Here is a 24,911-nt window from a genome sequence, read left to right on the forward strand (position 1 = left end):
AGTATCTTTTCGTTTTTCCTTTTGGTCATTCTCCCAGCATGTCCTATGTTGTGTATGTGCAAGCAGAAGATCTTCCATACCAAACATAAAAGGAAAAGATAAGCAGACTATTAGGCAGTTAAGTGGGATCAGTCACAATGCATAATGCTATGTAGCCAATCATATTTGACCATGTGATGTACAACTGGGGGCAAATGAGGGCAATGGTTCCGGGATTAGTCACATAGGTGATCCCAAACAATGATGGAGGAGAGACTGAAAGAACTGGGCATGTTTAGCCTGGAGAAGAGAAGATTGAGAGGAGACATGATAACACTCTTCAAATACTTGAAAGGTTGTCACATAGAGGAGGGCCAGGATCTCTTCTCGATCCTCCCAGAGTTCAGGACATGGAAAAACGGGCTCAAGTTAAAGGAAGCCAGATTCTAGCTGGACGTCAGGAAAAACGTACTGACTGTTAGAGCAGTGCGACAATGGAACCAGTTACCTAGGGAGGTTGTGGGCTCTCCCACACTAGAGGCCTTCAAGAGGCAGCTTGGCAATCTGTCAGGTATTCTTTATGGTGAATTCCTGCATTGAGCAGGGGGTTGGACTCAATGGCCTTATGGGCCCCTTCCAACTCTACTATTCTATATAGTTGCAATACTATATAGGCAATCTGATCCGGCTATATGATGGCATTACTGAGGAAATGTGAAACAGAGCTGGTTCAAAAAGGTAAAGCATAACTATTTAGGAGTGGAGGTTAGGGAAGTATTTATAAAAAACTATTTGCAGGAAAAAACCCCAGCAATGTACATAGTTATAACATATTATTATAATCTAAACTGGAGAAGCTACTTCATATCTTTTTCATTGCAATAACCTTTTCTACAAACAGATAAAAGTTGCCAATACATTAAATACAGTAGTATACATTAGAGAGCATCCAAGTGGACAATTCTATTTCTAATAGATTTACAGAAGCAGACCATTTGAGTCCATCAACCTACAAAGTTTAAGACTTTTTTTAAAAGAAAAAATAATTGCAAAATGGACAGTGCTCTACAACACTAGCATTGTATTAAGCACAGAGCTATAAGAGAACAAAATGTTGGTGGAAGGGGGAGAATCCACATTCATTTCTTGAAAAGGCTGTATGCATTAACAGAGACGAATTGCAGAAAATGAGCAAAACGAAAGTCAGTAACGCCTGTCTAACTCCTGCATCGCACACGAAGTTTTTCTTTCACAGAGTTAATTACTGTGTAGGGGAAAAATTATAAATGCACACAGACAATCATTTAAAAAAAAATCTTATTGTTTCTGTTGGATTTTACTCAAACTACAACCTGAAGATTCACTTAATTCACTGTATGAAATGGAGTTGATCATGGCACTTATATGGACAATTAAAATAGATCATCCTGCTTGTATATAGAGAAAGACTATTTCCTTGCAGCTATTAACTGCAATAAGGCAAGTAGGAAACAAGTTTCAGTACATGCCTTATGACTTCTTGTCTTAATTTTAACATCCCTACAGTAAAACTAGTGCTGGCAAACCACGTCAAGACTAAAACTCTGATGGACTTCATTAGAACTGGTGCTGTTAAAATCCAACCTGCAACTCAGCATGATACTTATAGCAGCACTTTGAAATTAATCTCATTTTTTTAAAGGGAAAATATCTAGGTCATAAATAATTTGGGTCACCATCCTCACTCCAGGGGTAGCATCAACTCAAAATGAACTCAAGAATGTAGGGTCAGAGTTAAGACTGGAGGAGAGCCTGTAGCGATAATGGGTATGAGGAAGCTACATGGTACACCCTCTCTTCCTTTACTCCCAAAAACAATTTCAAGGTGTGTGGTTCTGCATTTAATCTCCCCTAAGGCCCATTTCTGCATGCAGCCATCCATGTAGGTGGCTACTCGTAATGCAGCCATGTGGGCACAGTGCCATGTGGTAAGCCATTAGTGTAACTAGAGAATTAGCAGGGAACACCCACCTATGGCCAAGAGGAAATCTAATTATCAGTGATGCAATGCTTTGGCTGCAGAAGCTACTGAAGCTAAAACCTTTTTTTAAAAAAACCCACCACGCTGTTCTTTTATGTCCTGAATATTCATTTTGCTTAACGAAGCATTCAGTGAAACTCAAAAAACTGTGCAGCTCTTTATTAGTTGATCCGATGAAAGACCCTTGCCAGTTTTATTTCTGTGGGACCAACACAAATTTAAGTATTATGTTTTACTTATCCTTGAATAACAGATTTAACACTCAGCTTGGCCTGGACAATGCAGGACATAATTCAGTTTAATGCATAAAACGTAAGCAAGCTGCAGCAAGAGAAACATGGTTGCTTTCCATTTGAAAATATAAAACTATATAAAAGCCAGCAATTTATATGATTCTGCCTCTATCATACTGCTTTCTCTTCTTCCAAGGAGAAAAGAATACACAGTACAGTGACGGAAAGAAGAGAAGAGGGAGATAATAGTTCCAGGTTATTCCGTGAGCAACACTATCCCACTAGGTTAAACACAAAGAGCACCAACATTCCTGAAGGCCATGCTGCCTTGTTTTTCAGTTTCTATTTCCATACTTATTCAGTTCCCTTATGTAGTAACAGCAGATCATTCAGTAAGGGGGGAAAACCAAACTCTTAAGCTAACAACACGTTTATTCGGAAGTCTTATCGTGCTCAAAGGGACTTACTGCTAGGTAAGTGTATATAGCAGTCTTCCCGAACCCGGTGCTCTCCAGATGTTTTAGATGGCAATTTCCATCAGCCCCAGCCAGAACGACCAATGGTCAGGGATGATGGGTGTTGTAGTCCAACACTTTAGGAGGGCACAGTGGCTTCTATCCTGACGATGACACATTTGTGCTGTGAGCCCCTAAACCTCACAGTATTGCTCCTGCGGGGTTGTCCCCACACCAAGGAGCGAGCGTGGGGTTTGTTGTGTTGTTGCCCGTCTCTTCCCCCACCCCCACTTCCCCTTCCCTTGACAGCCAAGGGAACAGAGGAGAACTTCACTTCTCCTCCTGCTGCCCCTGCCGCCGCCCCGGTGCCTCCCTCACCACCTCATGAGGCTTTCCCTTGACAGCCAAGGGAATGGAGGAGAACTTCTCCCCATGTGGGAGGCAGCGTGGGAGTGTTCTGGTGGCCATTCGGATCACCGTCCCACCCTCTCCCCTCTGCTCGGGTGGACAGCAACCAATCAGGGGTCACCACCCCTGGCCACTTCCTTACCACGATAGAGGCAGGGCAACAGACTGCAGATGTACTGTCCTCACCTCGCTCTGCTGAAAAAAGTCAGGGTAAGTCCCCAACTTTTTTACTTCGGAGCTTTGGGGGAAAGGCTTGCGATGGTTCTGCAGTGGCTGCTGCATCATATAAGTGACCCAGCGCCATTGCAGAGCCACCCCAGGGCTTCTCCCATGTATAGACAGCCCCCCAGGTTAGGGAAGGCTGGTGTATAGGACTGCATCTAAAATTCAACTGAATATCTGTCTCTGCTGTAAGACAAAAATCGCCACTGTGACCATTTTACGTGCATAATTCTTAAGATTCAATCATCAGATTATTTTAGAAGCCAATCTGACAACAAATTGGTTGTACACCAAATGCTTTATGTCCATCCAACTCTGAAACAATGATAGAAGACCCTGCCGCATAGGCTTACATTCTAATAAAACCATAATAAAACAATAAGGAGGGGAAGAGAAAGCAAACCCTATACCCTGTGCCTGTTTGCTTTCTCTTCCCCTCCTTATTGTTTTATTATGGTTTTATTAGAATGTAAGCCTATGCGGCAGGGTCTCGCTATTTACTGTTTTACTCTGTACAGCACCATGTACATTGATGGTGCTAAATAAATAAATAAATAAATAAATAAATAATAATAATAAAGTTAGTTTGGCTATTCTATTATGTGAAGCAAATGTATTGCTAATTTAGAAATGCAGTGGACATCTTCCAAGAAAAAACCCCAAAAACCCAACAACTAGAGCATATTTCAGCATAGCCTGACCCATTTACTCCACAAATTTATTTGAGCATGTTAGATGGAAGCTAGTGGGAGGGGCTTTTAAAAAGGGCACAAAGGATCCTAAATTCTGATCTAGAGCTACACCAAGAAATGGAGTTGAAATGGTGGTGCAATGCATATAGGGATTATTTTGATTCTCATTGATTTCTACTGAATTCTATGGATCAAATTAAATAAAAACTAATAAAAATTAATTGGGCTGCAATCTGGGACACAGTTGAAAACAATAAGCTTGGGCACTGGAGGCATTAAGAACACATGGTACATTTCTCTGAATGAACCCCTTTATCTTCTCATATATTAATTTACTCATCTGAGGAAAAAATAAGGTGCTACACTGCAGTGAGGTAAAAATCACCAGTCCCAACAGTGAGCAAGCAGTGTGGCTGTTTTCATTGACACACACTTATAGGGGTCTTCTATCAACACAATTCCTGCCTGTTATAATGATGGGCATTTTAATAAGAAAATAATTATAACAAGGAAGATTAGATCAGACTGCTTGAAAGGTATCTGTGCCATAATAGAACCCTATGCACAGTTAACCAGGAGTAAACCCAACTGCACATGACGATATTTACTTCCAAGTTAATATGTTCAGGGTTGCATTGGAAATCTGAGGTGAAATCCGTTATTCTATATTCATGTAATTTTTCCAACTACATTCAATTCTTCCTAGGAAAGATCATAGCACTTTAGGGCCAAAATTGAACTGAGTGGTGGTGGAAGTATTTTTTGTCTTGTGTTTTCTCCCACGTCTGCTCTATTCACATATAAAGAAGGGGGGGGGGAGGAGGGCATCTTACTTTAGCAGTGAAAGGAATATGAAGAGGGGTTGAACTCTCTCATGCCTCAATTGCCTTCAGTCCATTTTTCTAGCCACTTTTCTCCAAAGCTGGCTCACTTCCAGAAAGAAGGCACAACAACACATTGAAGGAAGGAAAGGAAAGGCACAGGAGGGGTGATGGAGGGGTTCAGCACCTCTTTCCCTCTCATTTCTTTGTTGAAGAAAAGCACGTAGTTATCACCACCCCCCATTTTATAAGTGTAAGGAGTGGATGTGTGAATGATGCTTTGTCATCTGCTTTGGCCCTTACTTACATAATAAGGGTTTCCATCCAAAGTTCCCACTCACTGATTGTGCTATAGCACCAGACCACTCACCGGGTCTGGATATGTTACTGCTAATGATGTTTTGATTTCATAGCAGCCTAACAAATGTATGGCAAAAGACCTTAATCTGAAACATAAGAAGGCTAAAATGAAAGAAACGAAATCAGAGTATCCAAGTATCAAGGGGGATTTACAAGCAGCAGAACAAAGATAGTGGTTTGCTGTATCGTGCTTGTCCTCAGCTCTGAGGTGAATGTGCACCTTCCAAAATCCCTTCAGCCGATTTTGGGAAATTCAGCTATGATGAAAGATAGTATTTCTACCAGTTATTTGTCAGAATTGTTCTTGTGCTTGGATTACTCAAATCCAAACTTGGCATGGGCTTCAGCAACTACGAAAACTTTGCAAAACATTTAGTTCTGCATTAGTTAAGTCAGAATTGGTTAACATTTCATCTGAATGCAGTCTCACAAATCTTTCAATATAGGATAGTCAATATTTTCGTTTTCCTTTTAGTTGCTTTATGCAACACAGATCGCCAAGTACATTATATGCAAATATAAACAGTAGCACAATAAATTAATTCTTTGAACATGAGTCTGCTATGAATATAAGATACCAGTGCTACTAATTATGAAATATTCACATGTTGTATTTCTACCTGAAACTACAGAATTCACGCCATACAAATTTGGCTTTGAGCAAACTCAGTGGGTAGAAAGGCGTTTTATTATTCATGTACAGTTACCATGTAGAACACTACAGAAAAATCATGAGACAAAGAAGCATTATGGATTATTATATTACACAAATCCTGAAAGTTTCTCAGGACAAAATTTATTATAGGCTCAGTTCAGACAACATGTTACTCAACTCAGTATGAAAACTCCACTCAACGGTTGAGATTTTAGGTACTCTCCAAAACAGCATGTTCTAATTCCACCATTGTGTGACAGTGGGCTACTGCGGAGTTGAGTAAAATCCATTGTGATGTTTGACTGACAGTTCCTCCGCCCTCTCTCCTCCCCTGGTTCTCCCAATAGTATCCCATCAGGCATTGCTGCAAAAAACAAAATAAAACAAAAAACATCCCAGCGCCTCTCCAAGAGCAGCACTTGCTCCTTTTGCCGCTCTTGCCAGGGAATTCTGTAGCCAGTGGGAAAAGTCAATGCAACGCAACGGAAAACTCCACAGAGCCATCCACACTACTCGCAACACAATGGTTGTGCAGGAAATCTCCTCTGCACAGTGTGTATATTCAGTGTGGAGTGTTTTCCAAAAAACAACAACAACTCTCCACCATGGGGTGGAGTTTCCCTGCCAGACTACACATTTCCCAACGGTGGTTTAAAAACTCCACTGTGGAGTTCTAAAACCACCATTGAGAAACGTGTTATTTGGGTTCCTTCTAGACATGCCAAAGTTAAAAACAATGGTGTGCTTTTGTGGCATGAGGTCTATGAAAACCGTGTGTGTTAATTCCCCATTTTCAAAGTATGGTTCTGGGAGAACTTTGTCCTCACCCATGCTGTTCCAACGGCTACACACTTGTACACCATGGCAGTAGACTACAGGGTATGCTGCAAAAAGCAAAAGAAGCCACAATTCAGCTGACTATGTGGCGAGGTAAAAAGTAGTTGTCAAAGAAGTTGTCTATCCTTGCATCCATGGGGGGATTTCTACTTCCATCCTCCCAAATAAATACTAGCTTCAGAAGAACGATTTTTCTCAGGACTGCAGCATGGAAAGATAAGGATGACTTGTATTAATTATTTCAATAAGGAGCTTCCTGTGACCATCACATGACCTGCTGAGCCTATCTGGAATACCGGTAGTCTCCTCCCCACACAATACAACTTAGTACTAGTCTGAATTTGCAGACAATGGGCCTGTTCAGGTGACACACATGGGCTGCTAGCCCTTTTGCAGCAAATAGTGAGCACGTTGAAACTACTGTTAGGAACGGTCCATGACACATTAAGTCATGGTTCAACCAACATGCTAAGCCATAAGGTTTAGCTCAAAATGCTTAACCACTGTGGCTTAGTGTGTCATCTGAACAGGATCAATGACCCAGTTCACACAAGGAAACAATCCACGGTTTGTTAATCATGCATTATGCACAGGACCAAGTGTGCTAGCTTCCAACACCTTGCCTGTGTCTAGTGCACTAAATAACCCAGGCATTCCCCTGTCTCTCAGTTGTTCTCTGTGACGAGGGAACCTGGACACTAGGTTATTGAGAGAGAAACAACTGATGGTTAACAAATTGTGGGTTTTTTTATTGTGCAAATATAGTCATAGTGACCAGGTTCGGACACCACACCGCAGCTTGTTGTTATTGTCATGTCGTGCAAATCTGGTGAGTGTGGGCTATGTGAGGGTTAAACAACTCTCCCATAACCCTAAAATAGATCATGCTCAATGGATTTGCATGACATGACAACCCCCCAAATGGGGTTTGCTTATGCAAAAGGCGAGCATACGTATCCCGCATGTGCTACAGTTTCACCATGAGTTATATAACCCACAATAGGCTGTCTTGTAAACAGCCTAAGTGACTCCACCATCTAGTCACTTTGTCCCCACCCCCAAACCTACCTTTTCTAATATCTTGACTGATGAAGAGATCAGGGGATCTCGAAAGGTTGCACTTTTTTTGGTAATCTCTTAATTGACCTAATAACGGTATTAGAGCAACATGGATTTTGGAAATGTTCTTTCAGTTAATAAAGCTACCTTTGCATTTTGTGCTGCTTTTTATTGTTTGAGACTGTTCAGCGCTCCAAAGAGGGACAGAAGGTCTCTCTGGAGCTTTGAAAAACAATAAAAAGAGGTTGTGTAAATAGCTGCTTTGAGCTACAGTTTTCTCAACCTTCAGTTCAAGGCAGCATTGCACAGCAAGATAAGGGATGGGAGAAGGGGGGTGGCTTTCACTCCTTTTGGTATAGGAACGTAGGAGCCAAACTCCCCGCTTTATCAGCAGTGGGACTTTTGTTGGGCTAATTATTTAGTCAAGAGTGCAAATGAAAATAAAATTAAAAAGAAGAAAATGGTGGGGAAATCATTTTCCTTTTGTTTAAACCAGCCCACCTCTGCAAGTGCATCAGGAAAGGAAAGGGAGAAGGTAGATGAATTGTCACTTGCCTGCCTACATGGCTATGTCCCACCCACTGGTGTGGACAGATCGCAACTCCATGTACATGTGCAAAACATGTCATGCCCGTACTAGCATAGAAAATCCACTGCAATCTCCCTTACAACTTATAGCAGAAGAGCAATGATTCACAACAACTAGGAGCTGCTCATCTGGAAGCACCCAAAGATGAGGCAACAGTGCTGGTCCATTATAATACGTTTCAAACAAAATATTACCTTTACTAGGACTGATCAATATTCAACTGTGAACTATGTTTAAAAGGTAATGTAAATACAAAGTCTGAGAATTCAAAAACATTAACGTGTCTGCCAGATAAAAGAATATATATTTCCTCTGGCAACAAGAAGAGCAGAATAAAATTTTGACAAAAGGAAATAATACTCACAGCACATTCAGCAGACCCAAATCTTTTTACCAAATAAGGCTGTAAAGATATAAATTCTGGAAGTGGTATATGGCAGTAGTTAACCTAATATCATTTTCATGGAGCTTTAATGAATGCACAATACCTGAGATATGTACAAAAACGAAAGAATATTTGAGCAAAATTCCAACCCTATGCAGACAACCAAGTTGTGCTGAGGTGAGCTCTCTCACTGCATGGTAGCTTGATTTTCATTATCACCCTAATAGTAGTAAGGATAATCTGACCATGTAGCTGTGTGGTAAAATTGTAATCGCTATCTAGTCTGTGTGTGTTAGAAATAAGGCCCTTGAGTGCCTTCAAGAGTCTTAGATCCTTTTTCTACAGCTACATAAATCATTCCCCAAAGAAATAAATGAAGCAAAATTATACATACATTTGCTAAGCTATTATTTCTTCCAAAAGAACAGTGGGCAGAATGCAGCCAAATTAAGCAAATTTTAGTCTCCATTGTTTCAAGGAGATAGTTCAGTACATTTTAAAACTACTGAATAAGTTCTTAACTTGTCTGGGAAAACCTGTGGAAGTGTTGCCTATCAACAAGAATTTTATGGAGACAAAAGCAGCAGTACGCAATACTCCCAGTTGTCAGACACAATAAGAAGAAATCTCAAATTTTCCCAAGCATGAACTCAACACTAGTCATATATTTTTAGCACTCAAATGCTTAAGATTTTCTAACTCTGATTCAAAGCATCACTGTGTAACAGAAATTACCATGAAAAAACGCCATCAACACAAAGATATTTTCTTAAGGTTTGGAATGTTTGAAGAGTGAGTTATGAAGATTATGTTTTTAAAAACAATACTTATCAACCTCAGCAATATATATTTCAATAAAATTTGCTTTGTTGGATGTAGGTGTAGAGCAAATTTCAGACACCATGCCCAGTGTGCTGCCATTTCAAAGCACGAAGCATGGTAAATGTTTAGGACAGTATTGAATGGACCATAGCTCAGTGAGAAACAAAACGCTTTGGATGAGAAAGTCCAAGGTTTAGTCTTCAGCATCTCCAGTTAAAACCATTTGGTAGCAGAGAAAGATCACAGCCTCAAACCACGGAGAGTAGTTACTGAGGTAGATGTACAGTCTGACATGATACAAAGCAGCTTCCTGTGTTCCATCTGAAATGCCCATGAAGACCTCAATTCTTTATTATAACTTTCAAAATAACACATAACCGGAAAAGACGTGGTTCATACATTATTCAGCTGGATAAATTTCCTCTCTCATATAATACTAGATAACTAGTATGATGGGGTGGGGGGGGAGAAGGAAATACTTTAGATTCTCCCCCACCCTCTGCTTTTTTGGCAGTCTAACTGGCCTTATTGCAACAGAAGGGGCAGGATGAACAAAGAAACAATTATATTATGAAGAAAACTAAGCACTAAGTGTCTGGCACAAATTGCCAAAAAGGGTTTTAAGCCTTGTCCCACTTCTACCCAAATACTTCTACAAGCTGTTTTGTCTGACTTTATGCATCCTCTTAATCTGCTTTCCCTGGCACAGAACCCTCTTTTAAGTCATTGTATGTCTCCTCCCCGCTGCCCAGTGCAATTTGAAATATATGCCTGACTGGCTAGGATATTGACATATCAGATGTAACCAAACCATTCCTCAGATATCACAACTTTAATATTGTCCCTTGAACCCTGTGGGACTCCATATAAAATATACAATAGAACAAGGCATAGATGCTCTTTTACAGGCAAAATGAAAGAAATGCAAATAAAGAACAAAAAGAAAAGAGAAGAAAGACGTGGTCTGACAACCCATTTCCCAGGAATATAATCTGATGCTCATTTTCTTTTTTCTGTACCTAATACTGACATTTTAAAGGCAATTTCCTTGAAGAACATTTAAAGGAACAATCTGCTATTGGATCTTTTTTCTCGTATACGAAGGCTACAGTCAAAAATGTGTTGGCTTCCATACAAGTCACATCTACTTTTTAACTAAAATGGACTCCAACTCCTCCATGTGAATGAAACTGTTTTAATGAAAAAAAGCATTGAGCTCAATACAATACCCAGCTATGAATATTTAGTTCTATTAGATTTAAAGATACTTAACAGTACTGGATGATCCACATTTAGTTCTTAGAACACAAATATGGCTACTGATCATATATTACAAGTAAAAATTCTGCCCTCTTGCTGCAGTCATACTTGTATATATTATTTTTCAGCAAATATGTAGAAATGCATGAAAAACATACCCCAAAACCTGCCAGCTATATCATATTTGATTGCTATATCATATTCCATTCTTCCCCCCAATTTTTATCTTTTTTAATGTGACCCATAACCAATATTCTCTGGGCAGATAGCTCACAGTGTTATTTTATCTTCTCAGCAAGTTTGTAAAGTAGGCTATGGTCAAACACCCTGGCTGGGCGATGGTGGGAGTTGTAGGACTTATTTTTGTCTAAATATGCATAGGATTAATTTTTTACTGCTATTTAGTCAGCTTTATAACTGAGCGAGGATTTGAAACTCAGGGTGTAATATCAAAAGAGGACTTGCAGTGGGTCCCTCAGCTGCAATGAGAGCCAGATTTCCAGACCAAGCTGAAAAATTGAAATGTCATGTAAAGGCAACTAAAATGATCAAGGGGTTGGAGCCAGCAATTTTGCTATGAGGAAAGATTGAACATTTGGGTCTGCTAAGCTTAGGGAAAAAAGGGTAAGTAAGGAGAGGCACGTGATAGTGGCACACCAAATTATGCATGGTGTGGAAAACCTGCCCTTTCTTAGTATTACAACCCAGGTTCAACCTATGAAGCTGAATAGTGGGAGATTCAGGACAGATAAAAGTAAGTACTTCTTCACACAGTACATATTTAATCTATGGAATCCACTACCACAAGATGTAGTGATGTCCACCAATTGGATGGCTTTAAAATGGGACTAGACAAATTCACTGCAGATAGGGCTGTCAATGGCTTCTAGTCATAGTGACTATATATTACCTCTAGTATCAGAAGAAATGTGCCTCTGTTCTGGAGAGCACACATGGTAGGACACTAATGCATTCATGTCCTGCTTGTGGACATCTGGTTGGCCACTGTAGGGACAGAATGCTGGACTAGATAGGCCCTTGGTCTGACCCAGGAAGGTTCATCTTATGGTAAGATGTACATATTAGCAAGTTGAATGCTAGGTCAGCCAACAATCTCCCATGACCCTCACTGTTTCCAGCACTTGCCTTAAAAAAGAAAGAAAAAGAGAAGTGCATCATTAATAAATAAATGTAAAAAACAGAAGCTTTTCTTTAAAATGTAGTATTGCTTTGGGGATAACAATGAAGGCTTCTCAGTGATATTACAGGTATTAGCAAATCAGCATGGTACACACCTGACTTCTGATGTAAACCTGCTTTTCAGAAGTTGATGCTGGAGAGGAAAGATACATCTGATAGAATGTCATGAGAGTGCTTTCAAATCAGCACTATTGCTGTAAAAATGTTATGTCTAACTTCATGCTCAGTTTCCTATGTCTAAGTCCAATACTCAAGAAAAGAACAATCACCAAAAAGAACTCAAGGGGAGAAAGCAGCTAGCTACAACTAAAAGTGTAGGAAAGGTTGCAGCATAAAGAAACAGGGTCTAAGAGGTGCAAACACAAAATAATCCTGTTGCTTGGCCAAGAAAGTGACCCAAAAGTCAGCTCTGGGTCTGTAAGAGCCAGCGGCCAAAGTGAGTAGATGGGGTCAGAGCTCAACAGGAAGAAAATATAAGTAACACAATGTCAAGAATCTTATACATATTTTGCTTTCAAATAGACATGTGCAACAGCAAGAAATCTTGGCAATTGATCCTAAGGTGATCAGTTAAAGAGCAGCGAGTCACAATATTTCTGTATTATAACGTCTAAAGAGGATGGATGAGTACACACTGGCTCAGTCCTATGTTGTTCAAACTTGCTATAATATATTAAAACAGAATAGTCTTATGAGCAAGAATGAGTCATACAATTACAAAAGTTAGCTGGGAAATTCTACAACAGTCATCATGCCGTTCCCATTTTCCATTCTCCTCTGCTACTCAATTCCTTGCCAAAAATAAATAAATAAATATTCCCCAATTCTTTAGAAAGTTGAATCTGGAAAGCAAAAAAATAAATAAAATAAATGCATACAGCATAAGTTAATCTATGAGTAGAATCCAACCAGTTTCCCTCCACCAACAGAAGGCTGCCATTAGCAGAGCGGGGAAGGATGCCTCCACTAGAGCCGATTTTAAGGGAGTACAGGGGTGGTAAAGAGGAGGGGAAACTGCTGGAAATATCTGCCCTTCTTGTTCCACTGATGGAAGACTTCCCAATATTAATATGCTTAACTATCCCACTTCAGTATGTTGTCTGAATTTTGAGTTTTTTTCATCCTGAGTTGTTGCTTATATTCCATTAGGAAAATCCCCAATATGATTGGAAGGGAGGGTTAAAGATGGGGAAAGACCACCATGCAATTGGGGGTAGGGGAGAAACAGTGATATGAATCTTCTAATAAGATTTGTGAAACACAGAATTGTCTGCAGATAAACAAATCACTGGAATCTTTTCCACCCCATATCACTGTCTCTCACCTATGAAAACCTATGTCATAATAAATATGTTGGTCTTTAAGGGGTTTGTAGTTTTTTCTGGAACATACTATCAAGCTAACCCTCTGGAATTTGCAACAGAATTGTGTAAAACAGAGATAGAACGGAACCAAAGGACTAAAGTTTAATTAAGAAAATGCCCCAGATGCTAGCACATGGATTCTTAAAATTACAGAACCCTTCAATGTTGTCTAAAGGTCCTTTACTTTTCCAGAAAAATAAAGGGGGGGAACTACACCTGTACTCTTTTCATCCAGTGCTGGACCTGTTCCAGGTTTCTTGCTCCTAACATTACTAACAAGGGGTCAAGGACCATCTTTAGGTTACAGAGCCATGCTCCTGGAACTGTATTTACTACTGTATTTTACTACTGTATTTAAGACCCTGAACCTTGGGAAGGAGAAACTGTAGCAACCTCTGAAGCCTGCCTGCCTGCCTCTTAATAAGTACTCCCTACTCTACTTGAGTAGGACCAGACTGTACAACAATGGACTCTGTAAGCTGGTGGGTCAGACCTCAAAAGTGTGTTCTTGGCACTCCAGGACATACCTTCGCTCATTGTTATCCACCCAAATTATGGTGGATCCTCAAAATGTATGCTGCTTGCTCACTATCCCTGTTTTAACCTTGTTTTCATTCCTGGTGATACCTCATAGGTCAGACTGATAACTTTTAAACATAAGGACACCTGTCTCTTCACACATTCCATTACATATTGCTGCTGGTTCCTTTTGTAAAACAGTTACTATGCACATTATTTCCAAAGCATCTAAAATGAGGTAAGGAAGAAACTGCAATTTGTTCCAATAAGTTGTATTCTGTTCAATACTTTCAATGAATTGTAGACAAACAGTGTGCAGCATAGTTTTACATAACAATCAGCTTATTTATAATCTCTGCTATCGCTTCCTGCCTATAAAAAATAGCTTTTCTGACATACCTTATATTTTAGGGCAGTCAAATTGAATGTTTTAAAATAAATCTATACTTCACATAGCTGGATAATCACCACAGGTATAGATTTTACTTCCTCACACCCATTACAGAAATCCACCATATCATTTATTCATAAATTCTACTCGCTTTTCAGTGCCTATCGCCACATACCAGAATACAATTTAGGACACAATCAATGTAGCATGGCTTTTTATTTTTATGTGCAAACTCCAAGTCATCACTATCAAAGAATGTGCTTAGGTATTAGAGGAATTTGGTTTCATACCATGGCATGTTAGCAATGTAGTCTAAGGACACTTCCATACATAGGCTCAGTCCAGATGTAATGTCAACCATGGTTTGGTGTTACAGGAAGCCTTGGGCACTCCCTCTTCCTTGGGACAGTTTGCCATTATGTACAAGCTAGGCTAACTATGCTTTGCCTGAAACCAGAACAGGAAGCAACAGTTCAATTGCTGTTTCCAGGCAAACCATAGCTTGGTCAGTTATAGTACATTTTTGAAACTGTAGTTTGTTGAAAAATAGAGTGAGGGTACAATTGGGGGGGGAGCATCTAAGCCCTGATTTCATTAATGTAATACGAAACTATGGCTTGGTATTACATCCAAACCAGACCTTAGTATTTTATGAGTGCTCAGAATCAGAGCACTCATCATCCTCAATCTACACGTTCAGAATGCTGACCCCCATCCAAATTGCTACCAGTCCTAGTGGTACACAATCTGGTTCCTCCAAATGTTTTGAACTACAATTCCCATAAGCCTAGTCAGCATGCCAATGGTCAGAGATTATGGGAGTTGTAATCCAAAACATCTGGAGGGCACCAGGTTGCTTACCCTTGGAATAATGGAACCAAAATGGATGGCACACTGACCATTGTGCCTGAATGAGTATTGGTAGAGCTATAAAGAAGCATCTCCACTCTCTGTGGTGCCTCCAATTGACCTTTATGCTTTGCTGCTACTTTCTTTAGTGGGAGCAACCTGTGGAAGTACCTTTACAACAACAGATTAGCATTTTCTACCATTTACCTTGCTAGAGGAGAAGAACTGGATTTTAAAGAAAAAATAGCTTACTTTAAAGACAATCAGGCAATTTCTTTCTACTCTGCTGAACAGATTTCACTCTTCTACCATGCAAAACAGGTTTCACTAGGGTTATTCTGAGAAGTAACTGATAATAAACTGAATTTAATGGTATACCAATAGGCTAAAATCTCCCCGATCAACAGTAAGAACATGAATTTGCATAATAACAAATGTGAGGGGTTTATCATGCTACTCTGGACCATTCTATCTGTCACACTACAAAGCAAACTGGAATTAATTCCCATTAAAATCAATGAGATTTGCTTCGAAATAAAAGGACTTATCTTGCCCTATTAATTTCCAGAGTGGGAAATCACATCCGTGGTAATTATACAGTGCCATACACATTCGATTCAATAAACATAAAAAGATCCCCATTAAATATAATTTGTCTAATATAAGACAATAATACATTTTGTCTTCTTTAGACAAAATATAAGTATACCATTGAAATTTCTATTTGGAAACCACATAAAAGCATTTACTGGAATTATAATTGTAATTTATGTTACTTTTTATTTAATTTTTAAGCTTTCAGTCTCCTATTCGGACAGTTGACACATAATAAATCTGTTATGCTCAAGTACACTCAAGGCAAAAGTTTTAAGCTGGCACCCATTTCACTCACAAGAATGTAGATTTAAACAATTCCCAGACAATGTCTTTCAGGAACATTTCATTTAGGTTTAACTAGATTTCACATTCACTTACAAAAAATTTAAACCACAAAACTGAAAAGGCATGCTTTCCCCTCAATCTTGCCATATTTTCCCATCCAATTTGTGCATTTCTACAAAATGTTCCCATCTAGAGCACGCACACACTATGGATTTAAGTATATTACACTTTAGAAGAATTATCAACATCAGTTAAGGGATGCCTAACAGCCTGAATGGCATGATACTTCTAGAAACTTCAAGAAAAAGCTAAGAAATTCACAAAATGCAGAAACAGTTTAATTTCAAAAAGGATTAGCCAAGACAAGTAAGGATTCACAAGACTTACCTACTCGGAAGTTGGGTGCTGTCAGGGTATCAGCAGCATGTCCATTTTCACTAATCAGTGTGGTGGTGTTTCCTTTCTCGCAGCTGTTCTGACAGGTGCCTTTTTTACAAGTCACTTTGCAGATGCTGGGTGTAAAAACTACCTTGATGCGTCCTGTGTGATTTCCCACTGGGAGCAAAGGCAAAGAGAAAAAGAAAAACAAACAGATAACTTTGGTAGCCATTGACTTCCTTCAAATGATTTATTAAAAATATATATTTTAATAAAGCAACAAGTTTCTAAGTGGAGAAGTGCAGTCTTCAATGCTCTCTCCTCAATATCCAGTGGTGATTCTGAAACAGGAGTAGGAAGCTTAGCAAACAGGACTCCGGGATCCACTCCAAAACCACATTTAAAGTCAAGTCACTGGAGTGGGATTAGTAATCACAATGCTGCACTTTATTCACAGTCAAAGAGCAATACCAAGGGCATGACAGCTTAAATAGCCAACCCTGACAGGCAGATGTAATGTAAAGCGACTGGCTGTTCACCTAGGGGTGAATAAACTCTTGCGTCTTCCCCTCCTGCATACTTTTCCTGTTTCTACACTTATTAAGTCACTATTTGTAGCCCGACCCCTGGAAATGTTTTAGGCATGCCGCATGTCTGAAAACATCTGTCTCAAATCTCCTGGCACCCCAGCCTGAAGTGAACAAATCCTGTGACGCAGCTGCCGGGACCCTTTATTATTTTTTTTCCACAGATTCTTGGAACAGTTACTCTATGTGGATTTACATATTATATGTTTTACTTGGTCATCAACTACTAGCACTTAAACCAACACTTTAATTGTGAAAGATTGCCAATGGATAGTCAACTACAGAATAAAATAAAGTTTCTGAGCAAAACTTGTCACTAATAAGGGCTTGGGGCACGTGTATTCCAGACACCCCTTCATCATTTTAATCTGATTTGTTCTTAGAAGATGAAAAGATATACAAAATCATCCATTTTCCAAATGGCTACATATGTGTTTAGTTAAATAATCAACCACCTTTAAGTCTCACTTTTTCTTACTTTTTAAAAAGTACTTCCTTTTTAAAAGGCTTCAGACAGATGCATTAAACCATGTATATTTGCCCCATTGTCGAAGTTTTAATGAAACTTCATTATTCTTCAGCATAAATGTTTTACAAAAATTGCCCAACACTTACTTTTTAAATGTCTAATATTTCTTTTAAATATTTTCAAGTACCTAGAGTCTTCCCTGATTCTGTAACTATGCAACAAGCTAGAACACCGCTTGGTTGGCTCATCAGGAGTATGAATGCCCTTGGGAAAACTTTACGGGTAATTCTTAGGAAAATGAAGAGTACTACCTAACATCAGAAGAATATTATTTCTGGCTTTTCATTCGAGTGAATGGAAGCGGGGGACCCTGTGCAAGCTGATTCATTTGCAGGCACTGAAATTAAGCTGCTTGCTCACCAGATACATAGCAAATGCTCCCAATTTACCCTAATGAGAAGCTTTCAACCTATGTTATAGCAAGCTTCTCTAAGTCAACATTGAAAGATGTGAACATCCCCAGTCTCCAAATGCAACTAACCACTTTTGCACCTTGATTGTTTGTGGGGATCTGGAGTTCTCATGCAATACAACCAAACATAACCAAGGGAGTATTCCCCTCCTATCTACATTGCTTACTGTGGAACCAATACAAGCTGTGCAGTCTGACGTCTGGGTTATTACTTAGGGTTTGGCGGGTCCCTTTTGAAGGATACTTTCCACACTTCTAATTTTAAATTACAGCAGCTGCCATATGTATGTGCCTTAAGCCAAAACAGAGACCAAACATTTACCTACTTGTGATCGCTCTTGTCATCAATCTTTATGCTCCAGGAAATCAAAGAGGAGAACGATTTATATACCTGATGACCTGATCACACACACACACACACACACACACATATATCATCCAGGACCAACACCATCTTCAGGGCGTAAAGAGCTTCCTATATTTCACTGGTAGAGGTAGACTGGAATGAATTGCTATTCTTTTTCTTTGTCAAAGAAAGGCACTGGAAAAGACCAAGTTTTACCTAGCAGTGCCCATACCTCTCTAGGGAAGCATGCCTCATATTTTGAGAACTTGTGCTCTGAAGAATACTCAGCCATAACTGATATCTATTTTTTTAAAAATAAAAAAAGGCATTTCACTCATCATTCTGATTTTACCATTCACAACTCACTTACAGCCAAGTTCTGACTTTCCTATTGGCAAACTATATTTTCTAAGAACTAGTTTTACACCTTTCCTGGTAAATATAAAGCACAAAGTTGCTTGTGAACTGCTAAGGCAGCCAGATTTCAAATATCTATATCTAGCATTTTAATAATTTCTTTGGAAATGTCTTAATAGAATGTAATTAGCCTTTTCCTAGAAAAAACATAACAATTTCTATCCTTATTTTTACATGCCTTTTGAAACTTTTTTTTTCCATTTAGGAAGTGATCTAATTAAAACAACATGCTTAGCTGAGTAACTCCTATCAGTCTGGTCCAGCCTGGAAAACGTCATGTATTAGAGAACTCAATTGCAATTAGCAGTGCCGCAGCACAGCTTGAACTGCGCTCTACTAGCATAGATGAGATTAAGTGATGATTTGGCTTTGGGTTCCTAAGTCAATACAAACAAGAGAGCCACCTTTTACTATCAGAACCATGTGAGAACATGGTAAAGAAAAAGTTGATTGCCGGCCAATATACTTGGGAACACAATAAGACAGAGGTGGGGAATCTGCAGCCCGTGGGCCAAACTTGTCCCCTTGCTAAATGTAATCCAGCTCTTCAAAGCTCTACTGAAGCAGGCTTTGAAGATGCGGATTAGCTGGGATGCCTGAGGAGAGATGTGGAAGTACAGACTTTGCCAACTAACAGTAAAAAGGTGCTTCTCTTTTTACTTGTGTGTGGCCCTCAAATTATTTTTTCTATGGGTCAATGGCACATGCTAGAAAAAAAGTTCCTCACACTTGTAGTAAGATATTTAAGTGTCTATGGGCAAGTCACATTTATATATTTAACTGCCTCTCTACCAAAAATGGCACTCAAGGCAAGGTGCATGTTGCTTTCTTTATAGATTGGGTGTATCTATGAAGGGCACCCTTCCAAGAATCCATTGTCGATACTTTTCTTCTTCACATCTGTAGAATGACATCAGGAACTGCATGGGTTTATATGCCGTGTGTGTGTGTGTGTGTGTGTGTGAATCTTCTCATGTACGTCTGGCAGTAAAATGGTAAATGAGCTGTAGGAGAAGCTCCCACACATGTGTCCCAGAGACTTCCATGTTTGAAAACGATGGTTAAGAGACAGAAGACTTATAGATTGTTTTTGGAACTGCCTACCAAGAAGATCAGAGGACCATTCAGAACTTCAGACCGAAAAATAAGCTGAGCACTTGTACAAACTCTCTGTGAGAGTACCTTGTATCTAGGATGGGCTTTTGCATCCCTATGTAGAACAACAACAGGCTGCTAAAGATGCAGCTTATCTGATAAAAACATTGAAGTCAGTATATGAATGCCTTGAGTACCATTTCTTGGTAGAAAGGCAGGATATAAATCAAATAAATAAATAAAATTGAAGGGGGAAAGCTAAATCCAGACTCCACCTCTTCACTAGTACATCTTCACCAGTTCTTGTTACTTCCATTATATAAATACAAATTGCACTACTAGTACATCAGACCTTAAGGGTGAACATGTATAAAAATTAAAACTTATTTACACATTAACACCCTTCATATCTGAAGCTCTACTTGCATATTTTGTGCCCAAATATAAAAGTATCACAAGAAAGCAGCCCTTGTTGGGCTTTCTCATAACATAGTATATATGGCAAAGATATGTCTGGGATTGTTATTGGGCAGCAGATGGAAAATTGGCACTGTTCATTCATATGTTTTGGCAATGCCCAAAAGTCACCTTCTTTTGGGAGGAGGTCATAACATGGATAAATTTTGTATTGGAACAATCTTTAATATTGAATGATGTGCATGTCCTCCTAAACTATTTACCGTTTTCTTGGAAGTCAACAAATGGTTAACGCAAATGGATTTTCTGAGCCCTTATGACAGCCAAAAGACTGATATTATTACATTGGAAGGATAAATGTTCACCTCCCATAATGCAATGTACCAAGGACCTAACAATACTATCAACATTTGAACGGGTGGGTAAATAGGTGCCACTCGTGAGTAGATGAATATATGGATATTTAGTCTGCTTTTCTTGAAACACTTGCGTTATCTCCCCTACCCCATGTTTTAAAGAATATTGTACATGATAGAATATTGATAATTCTATGTATGTAGTTTTCTGTTCTTTTTTCATTTTTCTTTTCACCATTTGTTTTCTGTTTTGTTTAATTCACAATAAAAGGATTAATTAAAAAAAGAGAGAACTGGCACTGTTCTAAAATACTTCAGAATGATCATCTATCTGTCATTCAATTATCATCTTAAGATATTAACAGAGCAAATGGCATAAAATGGCCCTGGTGATACAAAAGAAAACTTTATCAAATGGTGGGACCATAATTTCTTATTATTAATCATTCATATAACTCTGCTTTATACATTTCCTCTCTTGAATACAACCCCTCCCATTTTACAAATGGGATGTGGGGTGGAGATGTAATAACTTGCCTAAAATCTTAAATCTTAAATTCATGGGCTTGGATTCTATGTGTGGAATACTGCTTCTGTGAATGGAAGCTCTGTTAATGGAATAAAATCCAAGCCATGTATTGGATGGGATTTCAACCACATGTAATTAGTATCTATTACAATATTTCTTTGTGTGTGTGTGTGTTTAATACTGGCAATGTACCCAACATTTTGCAATGGCACACAAAAAAGCCTAATAGTCTCTACCCAGCAACATCAGAAATTAAATGTGAGCCAATGCAAGGCTCACTGTGACAAAATGAATTGTGGTCTGTTATACTGTAATAGAAAAAGCAAGTGCAGGAATGGGCATTTGGCAGAGTTTGCGACCAGATGGCCATGACAGCTGTTTTGGCCATACCTAGATAGGGTTATATAAGGTGAAGGAATTCTATAAGCTAGCTTTGTAGATCTCTTTACTTTTGACACTAATCCTCCAGGAGGTGATTCCAGGCAGATTTAAAACTCATTTTTCCTTGTCTGTGTGAAATTGAACTATTGCTTTTTTAGATTTTCTATTTACTGTTCAGAATTTACAAATCTTTTCAGAAATGATATGGATGCCTTCACATAGTTACTATCTGCTGCAAGATTTTTAATATGAAGGCATTCAGCAGCCCCAGTGGATCTTGTTCTACTTGGAGCATGACCCTGCTGCCACAGAAGTCTTGGGACATTTTTTAAATGAAGTCACAGGAAGGCTGTTGTCCTAAAGAAAGTAGGACCTTTCCAGCCTCTGTGTGAAACTGAGCCAAAATCAGGCAAGACCAACAACACATTACAGGGCATACAAAACAGTCTCTAATGATATGATCAACTTGGTGGTATACATTTAGAGGGGATACCCTACATTTAAAGAGTGGTGTGGTTGCGTGTTCTTTTTTAAAGAGTTCCCTAATTCCAGTTCAATTAAAAATATGGTAGATTTTCTATGGAATAAAACAATCCTTCTATTCCACACACATTATTTAGTTGAGCAATTTATATGAAACTAAGATCCATTCCTCATATTGAGGTATTAATAGTCCAATATTGTTGCATAATAGAGTAGATTTAAAAAATACAACAAACTTCAGAACACAATAAACATATATATTTACAGTTTTAAGTGTTCTAAAAGCTTTTCAAACCCTTTTTGGTTCTCTCTTACACCTTTTAAACTGCTGATAAAACACATTCAAGAGGAAATGACTTATTTCCTAAATTGGGTCTGTCTGTTATTTTACTATCAGATCCAGGTTTATTCTTCCAACCAGCTTTTTTTAAGCTACTGAAAGGAAAGCTGACATTGCATAAATAATCCCATTAAATATCACCCTGTTTGTTTAGCAACAACTTTTTTCACCCATACAAGCGTACAGGGAAGTTATTTTACAGAATTTCTAAGTAATGAAGAATGATTAAAAAACAGTTCTTTCCTATAGGTTTTTCCGTTGAAACCATATAGAGCTGCCTCATAATTTAATCGTTGATTGTTTTTATTAAATATTTTAAAAAGTAATCTGCATATTGGCCTCTGAAAAGATGCATCTACACTATATGTCTTCTCACACTTTTGGTTTATCTCTTTATCACTATCCTCCAGTCACATGAATGTACACACACATAGAGGCAGGCAGACATTCTCTCGGTGTGTCTCTCTCAGGTAGGCATTACACCCTCTCCCACAAATCCTACATTTGTCTGTCCCCACTAGTTTGCAATCCTGTGCATGCTTCTATGGTAGCAAACATCATTAAATTCAGTGTGACTTACTTCTGAGGAGACCTACTTAGGAATCCAAAGTATATCTCATGATTTGCACCTCCTGATTATCACATTCTGATTCTTTCTCAAAAACCCTTCCAGAGGACACCACTGAGCTCAGGGGACCAAAAACAAAAAGGCATTCCAGCCCTGACAGAACATTAACAGAATTCACCCTGATATATACATTTCTCTGCAGGGCTATTTAAGAACATAAGAAGAGCCATTCAGCATCACACCAGAGGCCTATGCAGTCCAGTACTACGTTCCCACAGTGGCCAACCAGAAGCCTATGGAATCCCACAAGCATGTTTCCCAGCAACTGGTATTGAGAGGCAATATTTACTTATTTATTTTATTAGACAAATTTATATATTGCTTTCCACAAAGTTATCAAAGCAGTGAACATGTGATGTGATTGCCACTAAAATATAGCAATAAAACAACAATAAATTATTAGTAATGAGAAATAAAACTATACTCTCTGCTGTGTACTGTAGACTGTAACTGGCGGGGTCACATCTCACAGAAAGCCAGTGTGAATAGATATGACTTAAGCTGTCTAAACGTGAAAACAGTAGGCGCCTGTCTAATGACAATTGGTAATGCAGTCCAAAGGGCCTGTGCTGCAAAATAAACACTCTGCTGCAAATACACCTGAGGCAAACATCAGGGCCATGTGGCACTATCAGACATGCTCCCTCTGAAATTGCAAAGAATGGGCACAGACGTAAAGGTTGAGACAATCCCTGAGCAGAAGAGGCTGGTGCCTCCGATTTCAGTCAGGTGGAGATTCCATTCTGGGTTTTGGTTACAATGAGCTAGAAGCCTAATGGAGCTATCCAAGAAGGTGATCCATTTTGAGCATAAGGTTCAGAACCTTGGATACCTCCTTCAGCCTTCTGGCTGGTTGTAACTAAAACCCAGAATGGAAACTGCCCCACTGAAACAGAGCCATCAGCCTACCCTGGTCCCAAGTTGCTAAGGACTTTATTTGTTAATGACAACACCTTAAGCTTGGCCCAGTAGCTTACTGGAAGCCATCATGACTAGTATCCATTGATAAACCCTCAATTCGCTTCCACAACACAGTGCTGAAGTAACACCAGAGTATCACATAGGACTAAACTGTTCCTAATTGTGAGGGCTTTGTAAGCAGGTTCAACAGAACACACTTTCAAGCCCCTTTGTAGACCTTCGCCTCTGAGCTAGCCAGGTGCATGGGATGCTTGGAGGCAGGGTATGCCTGCTCCCCCATGCCCCATCCCCAGTTTAGCCCTATACACAATGAAGGCAAAGAACTGCATAGGGCTTCAGTTCCCTGCTTATCAATGACTCTGCTATCTAGCTTTATTTTGCATCTATGTCCATAACAGAGAAGGAGAACATCCAGCCCCAGCTGGCCCACAGAGCTTTGGCTCCCTCAGGAGTTTACCAGAGGCTTGAAAAGGGAGCAGGAATTGCCCTGTTGTCTCTGATCCCTGGAGATAACAGGAAGATTCCTCGCCCCAAGCTTCCTTGAAGGATGGGGAGGGAAGGGGAATCCGTGTTATCTCTGATCAATGATTGGAGGTAACAGGGAGATTTCCCTTAGCGTACCAGTCGACTGCCAAATTGAGCTGGAGTGCTCCAGCCGCAACTTCAGCTGGGGACACCTCACCCTCACCACGCCTTCCCCCATCAGAGGTGATGCGGTGCAGGCAAAGCATTGCCCTCATTTTCCCCATCAGGGATGATGTGGTCTTTAAATGCCATTCAGCCTGCAGAGAGCAGGGGGCATTTGCCCCCCTCTCCACAATTCAGTTTTCCACCTTGGTCTAGAATGAGGTCTTGACCATTTGTCTTTTATCACACCCAGTCAGAATGGTCCTTCAAGTTCCAGGCTTGAGGGAGAATGAGAATGATGTCTACAAATAAATAGCCAAAATGCTGTTGAAATTGAGAGAACAGGGTAAAGTAACACCTCAGGCAAGGAATAGACAAAAAATGTTAATGTTCTTCCTGACTGGACAATTTACCACAATATGTAGTGACGGCCACCAATTTGGATGGCTTTAAAGGGGGATTA

The 24,911-nt window shown here is 39.4% G+C and overlaps 1 protein-coding gene across 5 annotated transcripts in view; it reads right to left on the reverse strand.

The window, feature by feature from the left end:
* The window catches only part of LTBP1 (latent transforming growth factor beta binding protein 1), a 210,737-nt gene that overhangs the window by 131,222 nt on the left and 54,604 nt on the right, over positions 1–24,911 (reverse strand). For all 5 annotated transcript variants that reach the window (XM_063124236.1, XM_063124235.1, XM_063124239.1 and 2 more), the window contains exon 5: positions 16,390–16,557. In XM_063124236.1, coding sequence (XP_062980306.1) covers positions 16,390–16,557 — 168 coding nt within the window. The remainder of the gene's footprint in view (positions 1–16,389; positions 16,558–24,911) is intronic.

Source organism: Elgaria multicarinata, chromosome 4, assembly GCF_023053635.1.
Source record: "Elgaria multicarinata webbii isolate HBS135686 ecotype San Diego chromosome 4, rElgMul1.1.pri, whole genome shotgun sequence".
Classification (NCBI taxonomy): Eukaryota; Metazoa; Chordata; class Lepidosauria; order Squamata; family Anguidae; genus Elgaria; species Elgaria multicarinata.